Source organism: Mobula birostris, chromosome 10 (assembly GCF_030028105.1).
Source record: "Mobula birostris isolate sMobBir1 chromosome 10, sMobBir1.hap1, whole genome shotgun sequence".
NCBI lineage: Eukaryota > Metazoa > Chordata > Chondrichthyes > Myliobatiformes > Myliobatidae > Mobula > Mobula birostris.
In genome coordinates this window covers 133618851-133641388 of record NC_092379.1, presented here as the reverse complement: position 1 = coordinate 133641388, position 22538 = coordinate 133618851, and the positions used below count along the sequence as shown (strand labels likewise).

Sequence of the window (22538 nt, the reverse complement as noted above, 5' to 3'; positions counted from 1 at the left end):
GCCTCGATACACTGTGATTTTAACGGTATGCAAGGCAAGTTGTTCACGGTACCTCGGACTATACATGACAATAATAAACCAATTCCAATGTTCAGTTAATGATTCTATTCGGAGCTCAGCCCCGTAACATGCGCAAAGGTAAATTCCATCTACGTGACGGAGGTTGCGATGATTTCGGGTCTCCGTCTCCAGCTGTGCATTCACCAACGGGTGCCCTTCCCGAGGAGTCGGCCCAATTGACTGCACTTCGTACACCTAACACCGGGTCGCCACACAGCGGGATCCGGTGGCGGACACTTTATTGCAGCATCTAAGCTGTACAGCTTTTTAACTTTAAAAAGCAAACAACTCCGGTAACAAATGCCCACGATTCGCCCAAAACTACCCGGATCGTTGGCTAATTAATAACAAACAGCTAATAAACGTCGACAAAACAAAATTATCAACACTTTAATAGCTTCACCAGTTCCTTTAAGGGAAGGCTCCTTTAATACTCAGTCATTTTTCTACGTTAAATGTGTGATTTGAAACATAGTATCGGGTGCGATTATTGGCTCCGTACTTTTGTCTTTAGTAAAGCTGGTTCTTATTGGTTCCTTCTCCGGTTCGCGCATTCCACCTCTAAACACAAATATTCGACTTCTGTCGTTAGAATGCAAACGTCAATGAGGAATGAATATTGGGGCTGATCAGGAGGTGAACGTATTTAAGACTGTGAGTTTTAGTAATGACTCTCATCCTAATATTCAGTTTGACAAACCCATCCTAATGGTGAGTGACAGTCCCATCTGGGAGTTCGCTGTGCGTCCCGTCGCAGTCTCATTTTAATGTTCAGTGCTGTCGGCCGACAATCCCACCCGAGGGTTCAGTGTGAACTGCAATTACAAATCGCATCCTCACGTTCAGTGACAAGCTCATCCTAACGGTCGCATTCTGCAGAAACTCGGCGGTTCAGGCTGCATCTGCGTTGGGAAATGGACAGTGGGTTTCCTGTCTAGATTCTTTTTCCCTCCCCACCTCCCAGAGATGCAGCCTGACCCGTAGAGTTTGTTGTTTTTTTTCCGGATTCTCCATTCTAATGTTTACTGTGCGTGTCGGTAATTGGTTTATTATAGTCACATGCACTGACATCCTGCGAGTAACTGTTTTGCATGCCTTCCATACAGATACTAAGGTGCAAAGGTCTTGAGGTAGATTGTCAGGTCAAGAGTTCATCTTACTGTACAAGAGGCCCATTCAAGTCGTTTAACAGATCTGTCCTTGAACCCGGCAGTGTATGAGTTCAATCAAGCTTTTGTATCTTCTGCCTTATGGGAGGGGGAGAAGAGAGAATACGATGGATAGGTAGGGTCTTGGTTTATGCTGGTTCTCGCGAACAATACCATTCTAATGTTCAGTGTCTGAGTTACAGTACCGATCTCTGCCTTGATGTCCACTGTGCGAATTGCAGTCATCTTCCCTATTCTGTTGTTCATTGCAGGCACTGTTCCCTCTAAGCTGCGCAGGTGTGCAGCCACGCAGTAACTGCAATGCTCCCACGCACATAGCCTTTATTGCCTTGCAGCGGGAACTTCTTTTATATAATATTAATAAAACATAATTAACTATGTCGTATATCACATTTATAATAACATAGATTTCAAAATTATATTAACATTATATAAAAGAAAATTCCAGCTACACGACAACAAAGGCTATGTGCGCGGGAACACTTCAGTTACTACGTGGCCACACATCCACGCAGCTTAGAGGGAACAGTGATTGTAGCTCAGAGGAATAATTCCCTCCAAAGCACCACTGTCGTGATCCTAACTTGTTTCTCAGAATCACTGGCAAATGTCATGAAATGTGTTGTTATGCAGCAGCAGCACATTGCAATACATTTAAAAAAAACTAAATTACTGTAAGTATATATTTTTTAAAGTTAAATTAAATAAGTCAAGCAAAAAGAGGGGAAAAAAGTAGTGAGGTAGTGTTCTTGGTTTCAATGTCCATTCAGAAATCTAATGACAGAGGGGAAGAAGCTGTTCTTGAATCATTGCGTGTGTGTGCCTTCAGATACCTTCTCTCTGATGGTAGCAATGAGAAGAGGGCATGCTTTTGGTGATGGGGGTCCTAAACCATAGATATCCCCTTTTTGAGGCCTAGCTGCTTGAAATTGTTCTGGATACTATGGAAACTAGTGCCCAGGATGGCGTTGGATGAGTTTACAACTTTCTGCAGCTGATTTTGATGCTATGCAGTAGACACACCCCATACCAGATGGTGATGCAGGCAGTTAAAATGCTTTCCATGGTACATCTGTAGAAATTTGCAAGTGCCTTTGGTGACATACCAAACCTCCACAAACTCCTAATGAAATATAGCCGCTGTTGTGCCGCCTTTGTAACTGAATTGATATGTCCTCCTAGGTGATGTCAGCACATTTGTGCACCGATTCATCTTCCAGTGATACATCCGAGTCTGCTGCGTATCAAGGACGTTCCTCCAGCATCTCCAGATTCCTCCTGCACCTCGTATCCTCTGTCACCCCGAGGTCGGCGGGTATCTCCGAGCTTCTTTATGTATTGGCTGTCCACCGTTACCTGGGAGAACCAGCCAGTGAAAGCGGTGGCGAGCTTCCCCCTAGCTATCTGTACGACGTGACTGTGACTGACGGCTCCTGTCGGGTGAAGGGTCACCTGTCGCCGGGGCTGAACCCACTGGTGCAGCAGAACCGCCTGCGAGTCGGCTGCAGGGTCCGCCTGACCCGCTGCAGCCTGGTGTACGATGAGAAGAGGCTGGGCCACTGTTTCCTGCAGATCGAGGAGCTGGAGCTGGAGCCCGGCGGTGGCGAGCACGCTGGCCAGGTGGACCTCGGTGCCCTCAGCGCCGCGTCCCTCCGCGACCTCACCACCAGCCAGAGAGGACGGGATCTGATAACCACCCTGCAGTCGAAAGCCCCGCTGAGGGGTGGGAGGACCCACTATTTACCCTTGTGGAATAACACTGACCCCTGTGGTGCAGAATGGAACGCCAATCAACTTCCTGCCTCAGAGGTTCCCTTCCATGGTAAGTCTGACTTGTGATAGAGTAAAAGAGCAATACAGCCTAGTTATAGGCTGTTCGGCCCATCCAGTCCTTGCTGACCATGGTGCACACCCAGACAGTCCCAATTTCCTGTGTTTGGCCCCTACCCCTCCATGCCTTTCCTCTGCATGTACCCCTCCAAGTGCTTCTTAACTGACACCATTGTACCTATGGCATGGCAGCATGGTGGCTAGTGTAACACATTACTGATTCGAATCCCGCCGTTGTCTGTAAGACGTCTGTACATTTTTCCCGTGACCACGCGGGTTTCCTCTTACATTCCAAAAATGTAAATGATAGTAAGGGTTCATAAGTTGAGGGCTTCTATGTTGGCACCGGATGCATGGTTACACTTGTGGACGCATCCCATCACATCCTTGGACCCCATTGATCGGTGTCACAAATGACACATTTCACTGTACGTTTCGACGTACATGTGACAAATAAATCTTTCATTAACTCTGTTAACACATTCCATATACTCACTGCCCTCTCTGTGAAAAGGTGCTCCTCAGTTCTTTCTTAAATCTTTCCCCACTGACCCTAAATCTCTGCCCCCTAGTTTTGGACTACCCTGGGAAAAAGACTATTACCACCCACCTTATCTCATAATTTCCCCCTCTTCCTTCTCCCTGGGCCTCCTGTCCCATGATCCTCTCATATCCCTTTTGCCTATCACCTGTCCAGCTCTTGGCTCTATCCCTCCCCCTCCTGTCTTCTCCTATCATTTTGAATCTCCCTCTCCCCCTCCTACTTTCAAATCCCTTACTCACTCTTCCTTCAGTTAGTCCTGATGAAGGGTCTCGGCCTGAAACGTCGACTGTACCTCTTCCTACAGATGCTGCCTGGCCTGCTGCGTTCAGCAGCAACTTTGATGTGTGTTGCTTGAATTTCCAGCATCTGTAGATTTCCTTGTGTGACTGTTTATTCCTCTCCACAGATGCTGCCTGACTTGCTGAGTTCCTGCAGCGTTTTGTGAAAAGGGGACTAGAGTTAGCATGACTAACCTGGAGCACCTGATTTCAGTCCTCAGAAATAACCCTGAGCTGTCGGCTACCCACCACCCCACACTCATATCGACCTATGCAGTATATACCTTTCTGTGCTGTTATAATGAGTTCCAAAGCAAGTTTAGCAGCAACACCTCATCTTCCTTCTGGACAACCTTCCACATACTATCAACTTTTCCAATTTGAGGTAACTCTTTGTGTCTACATCAGAACTGACCGTTTCTGACCATCATCATTTTGGTTCTGATATTCTTTATCTCATGTTCCTTAAAGTTGTCATAGCTGGTGGAGGTAGTGTGGATAAAGTCTCACTGTCTAGTAAATTCTCCCAATGGCCTGCACCCCAATAGCCTCTGACAACCAAGTTCAGCTCCTGGCCTTTATGTGCGACTTAGCTGTTCAGCCCAGCGAAACCATTTTTTACTGATTAGAGAAGGGGCAAGGTGGGTTACAGGTGCCTTAAAACCGGTCTCTTTGGGCAGACGGGGCTCATCAGCTGTTATTGGCAGCTCACCCAGGGGAAGGAAAACTGATCTCAAACCTCTGCTGCCTTGTGGCTATACCCACTCACGGGAAAGGCTTCAAGAGTAGACCCTGAGAAATAATCTGCAGTTGGAATCCTGCATTGAATTCAACACTGACTGACAACTCCTGCAATGCCTCTGGGGCCAAACTGCATCGGTCTCTGCTGTTCCTTTGGAGAGGGGAAGCTGGATGCCTGGGTAATAGCTTGCTCTACATATCGTACTGCCTTGGCTTGCGTATCACGTAGACAGCTAGGACACAACATCCGTGGTTCACCCTGACCAACAGAGGGCCTCATTATCTTTATCTAGCCTGCCTGGCATGTCCCTCAATCTCACTATTAAGAGCAGATTACACAGAATTAGAAGTATCATGTGCTTGTTACTATTTACTCCAACTGCCCCTATTAACCTAACTAGTCTGACCCTATCAGAGGTACTCCCTTTGTTTTCTGTGTCCCTCTCCCATCTTCTCTGCTACTGAAAACTAGCTTGTTTTTCCCAAGCAACACTTGCAAAACGCTGGAGGAACTCAGCAGGTCAGGCAGCATCCATGGGAATGAATAGATAATCGATTGCCATCATCAGGCCCCTCTCCGGCTGGAGAAGCAACAACTTGTATTCAGTAGCCTCCAACCTGATGGCATGAGTATCAATCTCTCTAAACTTTCGGTAATTTTTACCCCTCTTCCTTCTTCCATTTTCCACTCTTTCTCCCCTATTACCTCTTCTTTTCTCAGCTGCCATCTTTTCTCAGCTCACCTCCATCTGATGCCCCTCCCCCCTTTCCTCCCATGGTCCACTGTCCTCTCCTATCAGATTCCTCCTTCTTCAGCCCTTTACCCTTTCCACCTATCACCTCTTAGCTTCTGACATCATCTCACCCACCGACCTTCCCCCTCACCTGGCATCACCTATCACCCTCACCTCCCCCCACCTTTCCGGTCCTGATGCAGGGCCTCGGCCTGAAATCCCCACTGTTTATTCGGCTCCATATTTGCTGAGTTCCTTCAGCATTTTGTATGTGTGTTACTCTGGATTTCCAGCATCTACAGAATCTCTTCTGTGCTTTTTTATCTCCCTTTTCCTGTTCTGGCGATGGCTCCTGAACCTGAAACATGAACTGTTCCTTTTCCCTCAGATCCTGTCTGACTTCCTGAGTGTTTCCAGCATTTTTCTGTTATTCTTTCAGACTTCCAGCACTTGTAGTTCTTTGATTTTTCATCTCCCACAATAATCTGCCTCATGGCTTTCTCAAGCTTCCCAAACTCATGCTGACTGTCTCTGATCAAAGATATTCAGCTGGATGGGTTGGAGGGGGTGCAGTGTGGGTTGAGATCTCATTGAATTCTTTCAGAAATTGGCCTGGATAGAGCTTCCGTCAGCAGGAGACAGCCTCAGAATAAAGCGGGGGTTCCCAACATTTTTTTATGCCATTGACCCCTGCCGCTAAGTGAGAGGTCTGTGGACCCCAGGTTGGAAACCCCTGGAAGAAAGGGGCATCCCTTTAGAACAGATGAGGAATTTCTTCAGTGAAGATGGTGAATCTGTAGAATTTGTTGCCACAGAGGGCATTCAAGACCAAGTCATTGGATGTACTTGAGGCAAATCTCAACAGATTCTTGATTGGCAAAGGAGTTAAAGGTTATAAGAAAAGGCAAGAGAATTGGGGGTTCAAAAATAAATTAGCCGGTGATTAAATGGCAAAGCAGACTCATGAGTCCAATGGCCTGATTCTGCTCCTATATCTAATGATCTGCTATTTGTCCAGGTAATCGTGAATCTGATCATTTAGAAACACTTCAAAGCAGGCTACTAAAAATTCGGTTCATTGTTATCAAAATGGATTGGTACTTTATTTTCCTTGTTCACCGGCAGGTTGCAGATTCATCTCTCTCCAGCACTTGGCCAGGACTTGGAGGACGAGATTCGAGTTTCCCCACCTTCTGGTCCGCGTGATGTACAAGTCCCGGTTGCGCTATTACGGACGCCCTGGCACCAAGGTGGACTTTCCATATCAGGTCTGTAACCTCGGAAGCGTTCCCTTCCTAATGTTGTGACGTCTGCAGGTGCGATGCAGAATGATGCTGCTTATTTCTCAATGGCAATTGGGGCTGGAGATAGAATCATTGAGAGAGAGACACACACACATCCCACCCACCCCCCCAAACCAGTCCATGCCAAACAAGGTTCCCATTATAAGTAAGTCTCATTTGTTTGTGTTTGCCCATATCCCTCTCAACCTTTCCATGTATAGTACTGTGCAAAACTCTTAGGCACATGTAAAAAAACTATTTAAAGTGAAGATGCTTTCAAAAATAATGAACTGAAAAGTTTCTATATCTCAAAAAAAATTACTATAAAGAGCAGTAAACAGGAAAAGAAAACTAAATCCAATCGGTATTAGGTGTGACCAGCCTTTGCCTTTAAACCTGCATCAATTCTCTTAAGTACGCTGTCGTGCAGTTTTATAAGAAAATCAACTAGTGGTTGTCCCAAGCATCTTGGAGAACTTCGCACAGTTCTTCTGCAGACTTTGGCTGCCTCACTTGCTTCTGTCTCTCCGGGTAATCCCAGACAGCCTCGATGATGTTGAGATCAGGGCTCTGTGGAGGCCAGACCATCTGAAACCATATAAATATAATCTTGGATGCTCAGTACTTTTGCACAGTAATCTAGCTGCCCAAGTCTATGAACATTACCTCATAATTCCTCTTTCTCTTACACTACTTATTTTATAATTTATAGTCATTTTCTGTCTTTTCACTATGCCCCAACACAACAAATTTCATGTCATATAAAACAGTGATAATAAAACATTCATGATTCCTGCCTCAACCACTTCTTCTGGCAGCTCCTTCCATGTAATTTTTATTTTAGAGATACAGCACGGTTACAGGCCCTTCTGGCTCAGCGAGTCCACGCCGCCCAGTTACACGCATGTGACCAATTAACCTACTGACCCATACGTCTTTGGCATGTGGGAGCAAACCAGAGCACCCGGAGGAAACCTACATGGTCACAAGGAGGACACACAAACTCCGACTGGAACCCGGGCTGTTGGCGCTGAAATAGCGCTGTGCTAACCACTATGCAACCATTCCTCCCATGGTATATGGACCAAGCAACACACACAAAACGCTGCAGGAACTCAGCAGGCCAGGCAGCATCTATGGAAAAGAGTGAACAGTCGACATTTCGGGCTGAGACCCTTCACCAGGACCTTTCATCTCGTAGATGGACCAACCTGAGTGGAGAAAAATGGCTGCTCAAGTTTCTATTAAATCTGTTCCCTCTAAATGTAACCCAGGTCCTCAATTCTTGATTTCCCCAACCCTGGAAAAAAAAACTGTTTGCTTTGGACTTAGGGGGACCAATATCCTGGCAGGGAGATTAGCGAGGGCTACTGAGGTGACTTTAAACTAGAATGGTTGGGGGGTGGGATTCAAATTAAAGAGGCTAGGCGAGAGGAGATTAGTTCACAACAGGGGGATGGGAACAAGTGCAGAGAGACAGAAGGGTGTAAAGTGAGGGTAGAAGCAAAAAGTTCTAAGGAGAAAAGTAAAAGTGGCAGGCCGACAAATCCAGGGCAAGCATTAAAAAGGACCACTTTTCAACATAATTGTATAAGGGCTAAGAGAGTTGTAAAAGAGCGCCTGAAGGCTTTGTGTGTCAATGCAAGGAGCATTCGTAATAAGGTGGATGAATTGAAAGTGCAGATTGTTATTAATGATTATGATATAGTTGGGATCACAGAGACATGGCTCCAGGGTGACCAAGGATGGGAGCTCAACATTCAGGGATATTCAATATTCAGGAGGGATAGACATGAAAGAAAAGGAGGTGGGGTGGTGTTGCTAGTTAAAGAGGAGATTAACGCAATAGAAAGGAAGGACATAAGCCGGGAAGATGTGGAATCGATATGGGTAGAGCTGCGTAACACTAAGGGGCAGAAAACGCTGGTGGGAGTTGTGTACAGGCCACCTAACAGTAGTAGTGAGGTCGGAGTTGGTATTAAACAGGAAATTAGAAATGTGTGCAATAAAGGAACAGCAGTTATAATGGGTGACTTCAATCTACATGTAGATTGGGTGAACCAAATTGGTAAAGGTGCTGAGGAAGAGGATTTCTTGGAATGTATGCGGGATGGTTTTTTGAACCAACATGTCGAGGAACCAACTAGAGAGCAGGCTATTCTGGACTGGGTTTTGAGCAATGAGGAAGGGTTAATTAGCAATCTTGTCGTGAGAGGCCCCTTGGGTAAGAGTGACCATAATATGGTGGAATTCTTCATTAAGATGGAGGGTGACATAGTTAATTCAGAAACTAAGGTTCTGAACTTAAACAGGGGTAACTTTGAAGGTATGAGACGTGAATTAGCTAAGATAGACTGACAAATGACACTTAAAGGATTGACGGTGGATATGCAATGGCAAGCATTTAAAGGTTGCATGGATGAACTACAACAATTGTTCATCCCAGTTTGGCAAAAGAATAAATCAAGGAAGGTAGTATACCCGTGGCTGACAAGAGAAATTAGGGATAGTATCAATTCCAAAGAAGCAGCATACAAATTAGCCAGAAAAAGTGGCTCACCTGAGGACTGGGAGAAATTCAGAGTTCAGCAGAGGAGGACAAAGGGCTTAATTAGGAAGGGGAAAAAAGATTATGAGAGAAAACTGGCAGAGAACATAAAAAATGACTGTAAAAGCTTTTATAGATATGTAAAAAGGAAAACACTGGTAAAGACAAATGTAGGTCCCCTACAGACAGAAACATAGTGAATTGATTATGGGGAGCAAGGACATGGCAGACCAATTGAATAATTACTTTGGTTCTGTCTCCACTAAGGAGGACATAAATAATCTTCCAGAAATAGTAGGGGACAGAGGGTCCAGTGAGATGGAGGAACTGAGCGAAATACATGTTAGTAGGGAAGTGGTGTTAGGTAAATTGAAGGGATTGAAGGCAGATAAATCCCCAGGGCCAGATGGTCTGCATCCCAGAGTGCTTAAGGATGTAGCCCAAGAAATAGTGGATGCATTAGTGATAATTTTTCAAAACTCGTTAGATTCTGGACTAGTTCCTGAGGATTGGAGGGTGGCTAATGTAACCCCACTTTTTAAAAAAGGAGGGAGAGAGAAACCGGGGAATTATAGACCAGTTAGCCTAACGTCGGTGGTGGGGAAACTGCTGGAGTCAGTTATCAAAGATGTGATAACAGCACATTTGGAAAGCGATGAAATCATCGGACAAAGTCAGCATGGATTTGTGAAAGGAAAGTCAGGTCTGACGAATCTCATAGAATTTTTTGAGGATGTAACTAGTAGAGTGGATAGGGGAGAACCAGTGGATGTGGTATATTTGGATTTTCAAAAGACTTTTGACAAGGTCCCACACAGGAGATTAGTGTGCAAACTTAAAGCACACGGTATTGGGGGTAAGGTATTGATGTGGATAGAGAATTGGTTAGCAGACCGGAAGCAAAGAGTGGGAATAAACGGGACCTTTTCAGAATGGCAGGCAGTGACTAGTGGGGTACCGCAAGGCTCAGTGCTGGGACCCCAGTTGTTTACAATATATATTAATGACTTGGATGAGGGAATTAAATGCAGCATCTCCAAGTTTGCAGATGACACGAAGCTGGGTGGCAGTGTTAGCTGTAAGGAGGATGCTAAGAGGTTGCAGAGTGACTTGGATAGGTTGGGTGAGTGGGCAAATTCATGGCAGATGCAATTTAATGTGGATAAATGTGAAGTTATCCACTTTGGTGGCAAAGTTAGGAAAACAGATTATTATCTGAATGGTGGCTGATTAGGAAAAGGGGAGGTGCAACGAGACCTGGGTCTCATTATACACCAGTCATTGAAAGTGGGCATGCAGGTACAGCAGGCGGTGAAAAAGGCGAATGGTATGCTGGCATTTATAGCAAGAGGATTCGAGTACAGGAGCAGGGAGGTACTACTGCAGTTGTACAAGGCCTTGGTGAGACTACACCTGGAGTATTGTGTGCAGTTTTGGTCCCCTAATCTGAGGAAAGACATCCTTGCCATAGAGGGAGTACAAAGAAGGTTCACCAGATTGATTCCTGGGATGGCAGGACTTTCATATGAAGAAAGACTGGATGAACTGGGCTTGTACTCGTTGGAATTTAGAAAATTGAGGGGGGATCTGATTGAAACGTATAAGATCCTAAAGGGATTGGACAGGCTAGATGCAGGAAGATTGTTCCCGATGTTGGGGAAGTCCAGAATGAGGGGTCACAGTTTGAGGATAAAGGGGAAGCCTTTTAGGACCAAGATTAGGAAAAACTTCTTCACACAGAGAGTGGTGAATCTGTGGAATTCTCTGCCACAAGAAACAGTTGAGGCCAGTTCATTGGCTATATTTAAGAGGGAGTTAGATATGGCCCTTGTGGCTACGGGGGTCAGGGGGTATGGAGGGAAGGCTGGGGCAGGGTTCTGAGTTGGATGATCAGCCATGATCATAATAAATGGTGGTGCAGGCTCGAAGGGCCGAATGGCCTACTCCTGCACCTATTTTCTGTGTTTCTATGTTATCAAAGTACTTAATACAATCTTGACATTCATCATCTCACAGACAGCCATGAAACAAAGAACCCCAATAGAATCCATTAAAAATAAAAAAAGACCATTCGAACACCCAGTGTGCAGAGAGAGAGAGAGAGAAAGAAAAGAGAAAAATATATGTCCCTCTCGAACTTATTCTTTCTTTTCAAATCTTTTTATTATTATTATCCAAAATTTACATGAGTACATCGAAGTAAGCAACACTTACAATGTTTCAAGAAAAAAAATTATTTAAAAGATTGAAAAAAATTTGGTGACTTTAAAAAAAACCCCCTAAGCAAGAAAAAAATCTATGTCCCTCATGAATTAATATATTTCTATTATATAACTCCTCATTCTGCTACTCTGCAGGAGTAAAGCCGAAACCTACTCAATCTCTCACTATAACTCAGTTCCTCAAGTTCCAAACACAAGCTCATACATTTCCTCTGTAATTCTTGCAGCTCAGTGGCTTCTTTCCTACAGCAGAGTCCAAAACTGAACACTATGTTCAGTTCCAAATGTGACTTCATCAGTGCCTTGTACACCCCCAACTTCTGTACTCTGTGCCCTAACTGATGAAGGCCAGCATGCCAAAAGCCATCTTCGCTGCCCTGTCTACCGGTGATGCCACATTGAGGGAACCATGTATTTGTACTCCTGCGTCCCTGTTAAACAACACTCCCCTCGGCCCAGCGTTTCTCTGTGGAAGATCTATCCTCCCTGGTCTTCTCAAAAGGTGATCTAAATTAAACTCCCTGGCCAATGTATTCAGCTGATCAAGATCCCTTTGTGTTTCCCTTACTAAACAAGGACCTGTCAACCCCTGCTTTAATTATACCCAATGACTTGGCTTCCACAGCCGTCTGTGACAATAAATTCCACAGATTCACTACTCTCTGGCTAAATGAATTCCTCCTTATCTCTGTTCTAAATGGATGTCCCTCTATTCTGAGGCTGTACCCTCTGATTCTAGACTCCCCTCCCTCCTTTCCCCACAACACCACAATTATTTTTTTTTAATTTCCAAGAAATTATTCACTTTCAATTTGATGAAATCTCTTTCCATCATACTTTCATGAAGTGTATCATTACTCACTGTGGAAGAAACAAACTTCCACCCAAGTACTTCACAATGTCCAGTACCTTTAGAACATAAGACATAGGAACAGAATTAGGTTATTCATCCCATCAGGTCTGTTCATGGCTGATTTATTTCCCCTCTAAGCCCCATTTTTTTGCCTTCTCCCTGATACCTTTAATGCCCTTATTAATTCAGTATCTACCAACCCCCACTTTAATTATACCCAATGACTTGGCCTCCACAGACATCTGTGGCTATGAATTCCACAGATTCACTATCTATGGCTAAAGAAATTCCTTCTCATTTCTATTCTAGAGGGACGTCCTGCTATTTTAAGGCTATGCTCTCTGTTCTGGACTCCCCCACTACTGGAAACATCCTTTTCACCTCCAATCGATCTTGGCCTTTCAATATTCAAATGGTTTCAATGAGATTCCCTCTTATTCTTCTAATCTCCCGTGAGTACAGGCCCAGTTCCATCATATGCTAGGGCAAGCTATGGTCTAGGTGTGGATCAATGGGACTTGGCAAGATAACAGTCCTGCATGGACAAGATGGGACGAAGGGCCTGTGTTCTGTGCTGTAGTGTTCTATGACTCTAACTCAGGTTCTCAAACTAGGGCTACAGACTACTCAGTTAATGGTAGGTCTCCATGGCATAAAAATGTTGGAAACCCTTGTTCTAATGGAACGGAATTTCCAGACCAGAACATGAAGTGATCCTACTACATTGTGACACATTTACTATAAACAACCAGGGAAGAGCTTTATACAATCAAAGAAATTTACCACAGGGAATGAGGCCAATCGTCCCACTGTTCCTGAGCTCCATGATAAGAATATTCTTGGTCTACTCCCACCTTTCAGCTCTTGGCCACGTACCTCTTCACGGACACATCTAAGAGCTCTACTGTCTTAAGTCAGTGAGTTCCAGGCACTCACTTCACCCAGGTGAAAGTATTCCATCCGAGCTCTCTGCTGATATTTTTCAAATGACTACAGGTTCAAGTTATTGTCATGGGCATTCAAACCCAGGGTATAAGTGCCATGAAATGGGCAGCATGGTAGTGCAGCAGGTAGCCCAACGCCTTACAGTGTTAGCGATGGGAAGATCGAGTATCGATCCCTGCTGCTGTCTGTAAGGAGGTTGTACACTCTCCTCCATTTTCCCCCACATTCCAAAGGCGTACAGATCAGGGTTCGTACGTTGTGGTAAGCTACCTTGATGTGGAAAGCGTGGCAACACTTGCAGACTGCCCCATTAATCCTCAGATTGTTGGTCATTGATGCAAACGGCGTGTTTTGATGTACGTGTGGCAAATAAAGCGAATATCTTAAAAGAACTCTTTGCAGCAGGATCGTGGTACATTACTAATGGAAATGAATATAATTGAATTTAACATTAAGTAGTACATAACTTATGTAACAGAATAAAGAATAATGTGTAAATTTTCTGCAAGTTTAACAAACATTGTCATTAGTGCAAATTTAAAGAATGACAAATTCAGTGCAAATTGGGGAGGAATAAAGAGAATTATGTAGTATTAGGGTGTTTCAGGTTTATTGAAGAGCCTGATAGTAGTGGGAAAGCTGTTTTTGAACCTTGAGATGTGGGTCTTCAGGCATCAGTCCCTCCTGTCCCATGGCAGCAAGGAGAGGATGGTATGGACTAGGTGGTGGGAGTCCTTTAATGACAGACGTCGCATTCTTGAGATATTGCTTCATGTGCTCAATTGGAGAGAGGGGTGCTGTAACTCCATACCCACAGATTCAGGTTTCCTCAGCTAAAAAAGAAACACATTCAGTGATCACTTTACTAGATACAGGAGTGGAATCCATTGAGATCTACTGTTGTTGTAGTCCATCCACGTCAAGGTTCATTGTGTTGTGCATTCAGCTGCTTTTTTGCAAGGCACTGTTTTAACACATGGTTACTTGAGTTACTGTCACCCTTCCTTCAGGCTTAAACCAGTCTGGCATTCTCTGGCCTCTCTCATTAACAAGGCGTCTTTGCCCACAGAATTGCTGCTCACTGAATTTCTTTTTTCACACCATTCTCTGTAAAATAGATACTGTTGTGTGTGGAAAATCCCAAGAGATCAGCAATTTCTGAGATACTCAACCAACCCCATCTGACACCAACTATGGTAAAAGTGGCTTAGGTCACATTTCTTCCTCATTCTGATGTTTGGTCTGAACAATAATTGAACCTCTTGACCATGTCGGCATGGTTTTATGCATTGAGTTGCTATCATATGATTGTCTGATAAGATATTTGCATTAATGAGCAGGTGTACCCAATAGAGTGGCCACTGAGTGTAGTTTCTTCCTATCTACTCTGTTTATGTCTTACCATATTGTACACCCTGATTAAGTTACCTTTCATCCTCCTGCTTTCTATCCTTGCAGATAAGCTCAGCACATTTATATCTTCATCTATTTAGGCTCATCAGTCTGTTTATCTTCAAAGTCTTTGGGATGGGAGAATTTAGTCCTCATATCAAAAGATTAAATTAGATTTTTGTTAGCAAGTTAAAGTTCATTTAACAACAAGGAAAATGCTGGAAACTCTCAGTAGGTTGGGCAGTATCTACAGAAAGAGTAACAGAGCTAAACATTCAGATTTGAAGCCCTTAGAAGTTCTACCAAATGATATTGGACCCAAAATCTTACCTGTCCCATTTTTTATAGCTGCAGCCTGATCTGATGTGCATATCCAGCATTTTCTGTATTTGTTTCAGATTGCCAGTATCTAGAATTTTTGATTTTCATGTCAGGGTTTGTTTTTGCTTCTTTGGGAATTGAACCTGAAATTCCCTTTGAAACCATTAGCAAGAGGTGTGAGTAATTCTGATTCTGTGTGCTTCACTGGCCTGTGTGGGGGTTGCCCATTTGGCGGTGGTGATGCGCTCTGTGCTGTGGCTTGTGATGGTGGAAAAGGTTAACCCTGGCTCCTGCTGCAGGCCTACTTGGAAGTGGCAGACCAGTCAGGCATGATGCCAGTGGTCCTGTGGAACTCCTTGTGCCGAGAGTGGTACCAGTCCTTGCACGTTGGCACAGTGCTCCTCCTTCATCGCTACTCCGTCAAGCAGAGTTACCAGAGAAGAACCTGGGCCATGCCATCTGACCTGCAGATGAGGAGCTATCGGTCAGTAGGTAAGAGAGAGAACCAAGTTCATTATAATCAGTGTAAATATCGAGTGTGATAACACTTTACTTGTTGGGATAGAGAAGGAAGCTGTTGAGCTGGAGATGGTTGACAGCTGCAAGCTCCTAGGTATAAATATTGTCAACAATTTGTCCTGAACCAGCAGCCAACGAATGACACCAATTCCTCTACCTCCTCAGAAGGCCACGGAAATTTGGAATGGCCTTACAAATTTCTTTAGGGAATTTGGAACGTTCTTATTGGTCCTCACATATTTCTTCAGGAAATTTGGAATATTCCCAATGGCCTTCAACAAATTTCTTCAGAAGGGGAGACATCTAGGATACCCTGATTGATGAAGAAAGGGGTTTTGAGGTTTGCAAAGAGACCTGACTTCCCACAAGAGACACAGTGGAAAGAACCTTATCCAGATGCATCACAGCTCAGTATGGCAACTGCTCTGTCCAAGTCTGTAAGAAAATGCAGGGAGTTGTGAACCCAGTCTATCACAAAACCAGCCCCCCCCCCCCCCATTGACTGTCTAAATTCGCACTCCCTCAGGAAAACAGCTAGCATAATTAAGGACCCCTCCCATCTCGGTCAGTATCTCTTCTTCCCCTTCCACTGGGCAGAAGGTACAAAAGTTTCAAAACACATACCATCAGGCTCAAGTCCTAATCAAACTCCACAGAACTTGCCACAAATAGCTAGTCCTCAAGTAAGCCAAGAGCACTGGGGTCTGGGCTCGGGCTATCCACAAGTTTTGCCTTAACACACACATGAAATGCTGTTGGAACTCATCGAGTCAGGCAATAGCCGGAAGAAAATGAACCATCAGCTTTTCAAGGTGAGACCCTCCCCTGGTGAAGCACCTTGGTCTGAAATGTCGACTGTTAACTTTCCTCCATAGATGCTGCCTGGCCTGCTGAGTTCCTCCAGCATTTTGTGTGCATTGCTTTGGATTTCCAGCATCTGCAGGTTCTGTCATATCTGCAGTGTCTCTTGTGTCTCACAGATTTTGCCTTCCCTCTTTACTACAATGCAACAATGACTACACTTCAGTGCTATAGCAATTCAAATCTCATTAAATTGGGCCTCCCTCTGTGGGGGGCGGGGGGTGGTGAGGAGAGTGGGTTCCAAAATTGGCAAGTCTCGACAGTACGGTCTACCCAACAGCTTGGCTCAGGTGCATCGCAAGATAGCGAGGCTGTTACATTTGTACCCAGTACTGACTAACTTCCAGAGAAAGGTGCACCTTTATGATTTATCATTAACAAGTTTTCTGGAAAACCGCGATGTATTTCAGAGATCTGCCTCAACCCACGGGAGCCTCACACAGAAATCCAGATTGTACCAACGAAGCAAGTCAAGGCAGAGTGGAGACTGCCTGACATCAAGTACAATTTCGTCACGAGGTACTGTCCTAGAATGAGTTTGTATCTGAGCCAGTGCATTACAGTCATTCAAGATTGTTTAATGTCATTTCCAGTACACAAGTGTAAAGGAGACAAAATAATTGTTAATCAGAATCTGATGCAGCACAAAGAAAACACAATAATAATTACATAAGATAGCTTATATACATGATTGTACGTACAGAAAGTGACACTGGGCATAGGAGTGTCTGTACATTAGCTGACTCTGATAGGAAATGGGGTTGGAGGGGGTGGAGGGGTGGGTTAGTGTGTGGAGGTGTTGATCAGCCTTGCTGCTTGGAGAAAGTAACTGTTTTTGAGTCCTGATGAAGGGTCTCGGCCCGAAACGTCGACTGTTTACTCTTTTCCATAGATGCAGCCTGGCCTGCTGAGTTCCTCCAGCATTTCGTGTGTATTACTTAGATTTCCAGCATCTGCTGGTCTTGTTTGTGTTTTGGAGTCTGGTGGTCATCATACCACTGTGGTGTATGTGTGTGTAGTTGTAACAACAGAACATAGAATTGGAATTGGTTTATTATTGTCACACATACCGAGATACAGTGATATGTTTGTGTTGCATACTATTCATACAGTCCAGATCATTACACAGTGCTTTGAAGTAGAACAAGACAGTAACAATACAGAATAAAGTGTAACAGCATCAGAGAAAATGCAGTGCAGGTAAACAATAAGGTGCATCATCATAATGAGGTAGATTGTGAGATTAAAAGCCTTGGAGCCATTATACTCTTATAACAGCATATACTCACCATCTTCCTGTAACATTGAATTAGGTTCGCAGGTCTAGCAAATGAGACAGCAAGCACTGGCTTCAGTTGAGTATATTAACCATTTATTTACAAACAGTAAAAATTCTACCAAGCATTCATTTTCCCAAGTTAAACACTACAAAACTGAATATTCAACAAACAAAGATACTTAGTTAAAAATGCACGCAGAGCATGTCTTCCCAATGGCCATGTGCACCGCTTGCCTTAAACAAAGGGAGAGAGGGAACCTCCCACATGGACTCTCTATATACCCAGGGTATTTGAAACTGGACACCAGGCAGCTATCCAATTGGAAAAGCAGCTGCTGTTTCTAAGCTAGCCAATTCTGACGGAAGTGACTTTCGATGATCAGAACAGGCTTTGCCCACCACAGGACACTATGCCCCTCAAGTTGTGAATGTGATGATCCAACCCTCAAGTATGACTCTTGCGAACTCCCAACTAATCTACAGATAAAACACTAAAGTACAATACCCAGTACTGTAAACCCAGTGGTCACCTCCCAGTATACTACAGTGGTCCACCAGCCTCCCTGTGCCCCAAAAAGCCACCAGCCCCACCTTGGAGTGTAACAGCCAATTAGCTGGTCCCCCACTTAATCTTATACACTGACTCTCAGGTGTGATCAACCAGATGAGTGATGTTACCTGACCTATTAGGGATGTAGGTGCAGCATTCTTGACGAATGACAGTACAAGTGCCACCGTCCTACATGAGCAGGTAATTTAAAGGCATTGAAATCAGTTCCTGGGACAGTCTGGCCACACCATGCTGAGAAAGGCTATCATTCAAAACCTTCCTTCCTTTGTAATAGCTGTCATACCAACCTGCATGGGCAAGGTGCTCATCCAGGGCACTGGGATGGTATACATATGGCACCACACATCAGCCACACCACCCCGTTGGAACCAGGGTAGGCCTGGGAACTGCACATCCAGTAAGTGCCATTCAGCATCCAACAACTGCTCAGCTTCACAACACCAGTTGGCAAAGACACAGCTGAACCAGGATACTGTTCCTGCTCACACTTGCCATCCACCTTGCACCTTGTACCTGTACTCAACTTGCCACCTACATCAACACTTTGTCAGGTGGGGAAATCACTTTAAGAGCCAGAACCTTCCAATTCAAAAAATGCTACGCAGGGAAATAACGGAGCTTGCTGCACTTACTCTACCAAGGCTACTAAGGCTCACGTCCCTTAAGGCTGTTACCATACTCTGGGTCAGGGTTGGCTGGAATAAACTACTCCTAGAAACCATAGAAAGAGTGCAGAGGAGATTTACAAGGATGTTGCCTGGATTCGGGAGCATGCCTTATGAGAATAGGGTGAGTGAACTCGGCCTTTTCTCCTTGGAGCGACGGAGGATGAGAGGTGACCTGATAGAGGTGTATAAGATGACGCGAGGCATTCATCGTGTGGATAGTCAGAGGCTTTTTCTCAGGGCTGAAATGGCTAGCACAAGAGGGCACAGTTTTAAGGTGCTTGGAAGTAGGTACAGAGGAGATGTCAGGGGTAAGTTTTTATGCAGAATGGGCTGCCGGCAACGGTGGTGGAGGTGGATACGATAGGGTCTTTTAAGGGACTCCTCGACAGGTACATGGAGCTTAGAAAAATAGAGGGCTATGGGTAACCCTAGGTAATTTCTAAGGACATATTCAGCACAGTTTTGTGGGCTGAAGGGCCTGTATTGTGCTGTAGGTTTTTATTTGTTTCTATGTTTCCTCCCCAGCTCCCCCAAAACAGAATGCCAAAACCCAAGAAGCCAGATAATTTCCCTCAACAGTCTTTCCTTTAGCAAAGGGATCAATATCAATATCCACGATGTAGTAGGGAGTCCTCAGGAATGTATCACATGATCTCTCACCACAAGTCAGCATCCACCACTTTACCATTCTTTAATGCAGGAAGATGCAATTGCACTCACTCCTGATTAGTCACTGAATATTCAGAAACTTCAAAAATAATAGAACTACTAGAATTGGTCCCCAAATGAATACTCAATTCCCTCTGAAATGTGGGCATCTCATTCTGGAATAAGGTTGCCCAAATTTCAACTCAACTTTCATATGGCCAGTATGAAAAATGAGTCATCCCTAAAACCAATTACATGGGGAAACAAGTAACAAAGTAACAGATTAAGACACAATAAATGTGGAACAGATTAAGAAAATAAGAAATAAAGTAACTGACTAAACAAACACAAGAAACAAAGTAACAGATTAGAACACAAAACACAAAGCCCATGGTGTATTCCTCTTCTAAAACTTCATATGGAACTGCAGCAATTTAAAACAGACAGTTAATCTCTCACAGAGAAACAGCACTTATCAGAGAACAACTGAGAAGGAAAAAGCATCTGGGTAGAGACCAACTCATTCACAGAGTATCCTAAAAGCAGCGTCCACCCAGCGTTTCTAAACTAGCCAATCATGAAGGAAGCAACTTCTAACAATCAGAATAAACCATGCCCCCACAGGACACTTAGGTGTTCAAAAAAAAAATGAAGTTGCTTTTCAAGTCCTTTCAAATCTCTCCCCTCTCACCCTAATTCCAGGAGACTTGGGGGTGGGGGGGAACTGTTATCATCCACATTATCTCTCATAATTTTAAACACTACCATAAGGTAATTATTCTACCTTCCCAGCCAGGCCAGCTCCACCCTCCCCTTCAAGAGTTGATGCCTACAGAAGGCACGTCCATCCTTAAGGACTCCGACTGTCTGGGACGTGCCCTCTTCTCAAAGTACAGGATCCTGAAGACCCATTCGCAATGTTTTAAGAACAGCTTCTATTCCTCTGTCATCAGATATCTGAACAGTCTATGAATCTGTGAACACTACCTTGCTATTTGTTGTTTGCACTACCTGTTTGTTTATTGCAGTAATTTTAATATCTTACCCTTTTGCAAAACAACACATTTTACAACATAGGCCCAAAAGACATAGGAGTAGTATGAGGCCATTCAGCCCATTGAGTCTGCTGTGCCATTCCGGTGTGGCTGATTTATTATCCCTCTCAATGTCATTCTCCTGCCTTCTCCCCGTGACCTTTGACACCATCAAGAACCTGTCAACCTCCACTTTCAATATACCCAATGATTTGTTCTCCAGAATGAATTCCACAGCTTTGTCACTCTCTAGCTAAAGCAGCTCCTCTTCATCCCTGTTCTAACTGGACCTCTCTCTGTACTGAGGCTCTGCTCTTGGGTCCTAGTCTGCCCCACAATAGGAAACATCCTGTCCATGCCCTCTCTATCCAAGTCTTTCAACATGCATAGAGACATAGAAAACCTACAGCACAATACAGGCCCTTACCTTAGAACTACCTAGGCTTTACCCATAGCCCTCTATTTTTCTAAGCTCCATGTATCTATCCAGGAGTCACTTCCGCCTCCACCACTGCCGTCAGCAGCCCATTCCACACACTCACCACTCTGCGTTTTAAAAAAAACAACAACTTACCCCTGACATCTCCTCTCTATCTAAGATGCCCCCCTCATTCTTCTAAACTATAGCGAGTACAGGCTCTCTGGGCCCAAAGCCATCAAGCGCTCATCATATATTAACCCTTACTTTCCTGGAATCATTTGCCTGACCCTCCTTTGGATCCTCTGCAAAATACCAGCACATATTTTCTCAGGTAATGGGCCCAAGCAAGCTCACAATAATCCAGCCTTGTTTGTTCACAGCAATCTAAGTGCAGTCTGACCAGTGCCTTATAAAGACTCAGCATTAGATCCTTCCTCTTGTATTCTAGTTCTCTCGAAATCAATACTTACATTGCATTTGCTTTCCTTACCACTGTCTCAACCTGCAAGTTAATTTTTAGGGAATCTTGCACGAGGATTCCCAAGTCCATTTGCACCTCTGATTTGTGAATTTTCTCCCCATTTAGAAAATAGTCTACACCTTTACTTCTACCAAAATGCTTGACCATACATGTCCCTACACTATATTACATGTTGTAACCACTGTAGTGATTTGGAATACTGTCACCTTCCTGTCAGCTTGAACCATTTTGGCCTTTCTCTTCTGACCTCTCTCATTAACAAGGCATTTTGCCCACAGAACTGCCACTTACCTGTTTGTTTTTTGTTTCTCGCACCATTCTCTGTAAACTTTAAAGACTGTTATGCATGAAAATCAAGAGATCAGCAGTTTCTAAGATATTCAAACGACCAACAATCATTCTTCAGTCAAAGTTACTTAAGTCACATTTCTTCTCCATTCTGATGTTTGGTCTGAATAACAACTGAACCTCTTGATCATGTCTGCATGTTTATTTGCATTGAGTTGCTGCCACATGTTTAACTGATCAGATATTTGCATTAATGAGCAAGGGTACAGGTGTACCTAATAAAGTGGCCACTGAGTGTAAGTGCTCCATTTTCAGACTGTTCTGGAGTGATATTTCACCTGACTTTGTCCCTTTAGAGTGGAACTGGATAAACTCCCAGATGCTTACACGTGTGATGTTATTGGAGTCGTGACCTTTGTGGGAAGGTGTCAAAGAAGAAGAAAGGAAGGTAATCTTTCTAGGCGTGGCTGCTGGGAGAAGTTTCCAGTTGCACTTTGGCTGTTGTTTTCTAACAATCAAAAGGAGTGTCTAACCCTGCTGCATGTTTGTCCCAATGCAGAAGGCAGCGAGGATTTCTACCTGTACCGCTGGGTACACGCTGTAGATGGCAGCACCCAGCAACCTTTCATCCTTGAAATATTTGCAACTTCACAGCCTGAAACTTTTCAACAAGTTCACCCGTGTAAGTAACAGTTCAGTAATTAAACACTTAGTGAGTCCGGAGTACCAGTGTAAATTACCTATTTTACTTGTAACACTAGGTTGTATCTAAATATTCCTCCAGCTTCTTATTCTGGCTTCTTCCCCCCCCCCCCCCCCCTTTCCAGTCCTGATGAAGGGTCTCAAAA

The 22538-nt window shown here is 44.2% G+C and overlaps 1 protein-coding gene across 3 annotated transcripts in view; it reads left to right on the top strand.

Moving 5' to 3' along the window:
- Window positions 1-614: 614 nt before the first annotated feature.
- The window catches only part of radx (RPA1 related single stranded DNA binding protein), a 72556-nt gene continuing 50632 nt past the window's right edge, over window positions 615-22538 (top strand). For 2 of the 3 annotated variants that reach the window (XM_072271033.1, XM_072271031.1), the window contains exons 1-7: window positions 615-771; window positions 2412-3051; window positions 6482-6624; window positions 15220-15412; window positions 16711-16819; window positions 22047-22138; window positions 22250-22372. In XM_072271033.1, the coding sequence (XP_072127134.1) occupies window positions 673-771; window positions 2412-3051; window positions 6482-6624; window positions 15220-15412; window positions 16711-16819; window positions 22047-22138; window positions 22250-22372 (1399 nt within the window). In that variant the 5' untranslated portion in view covers window positions 615-672. The remainder of the gene's footprint in view (window positions 772-2411; window positions 3052-6481; window positions 6625-15219; window positions 15413-16710; window positions 16820-22046; window positions 22139-22249; window positions 22373-22538) is intronic. The other variant, XM_072271032.1, reaches the window with a different exon arrangement.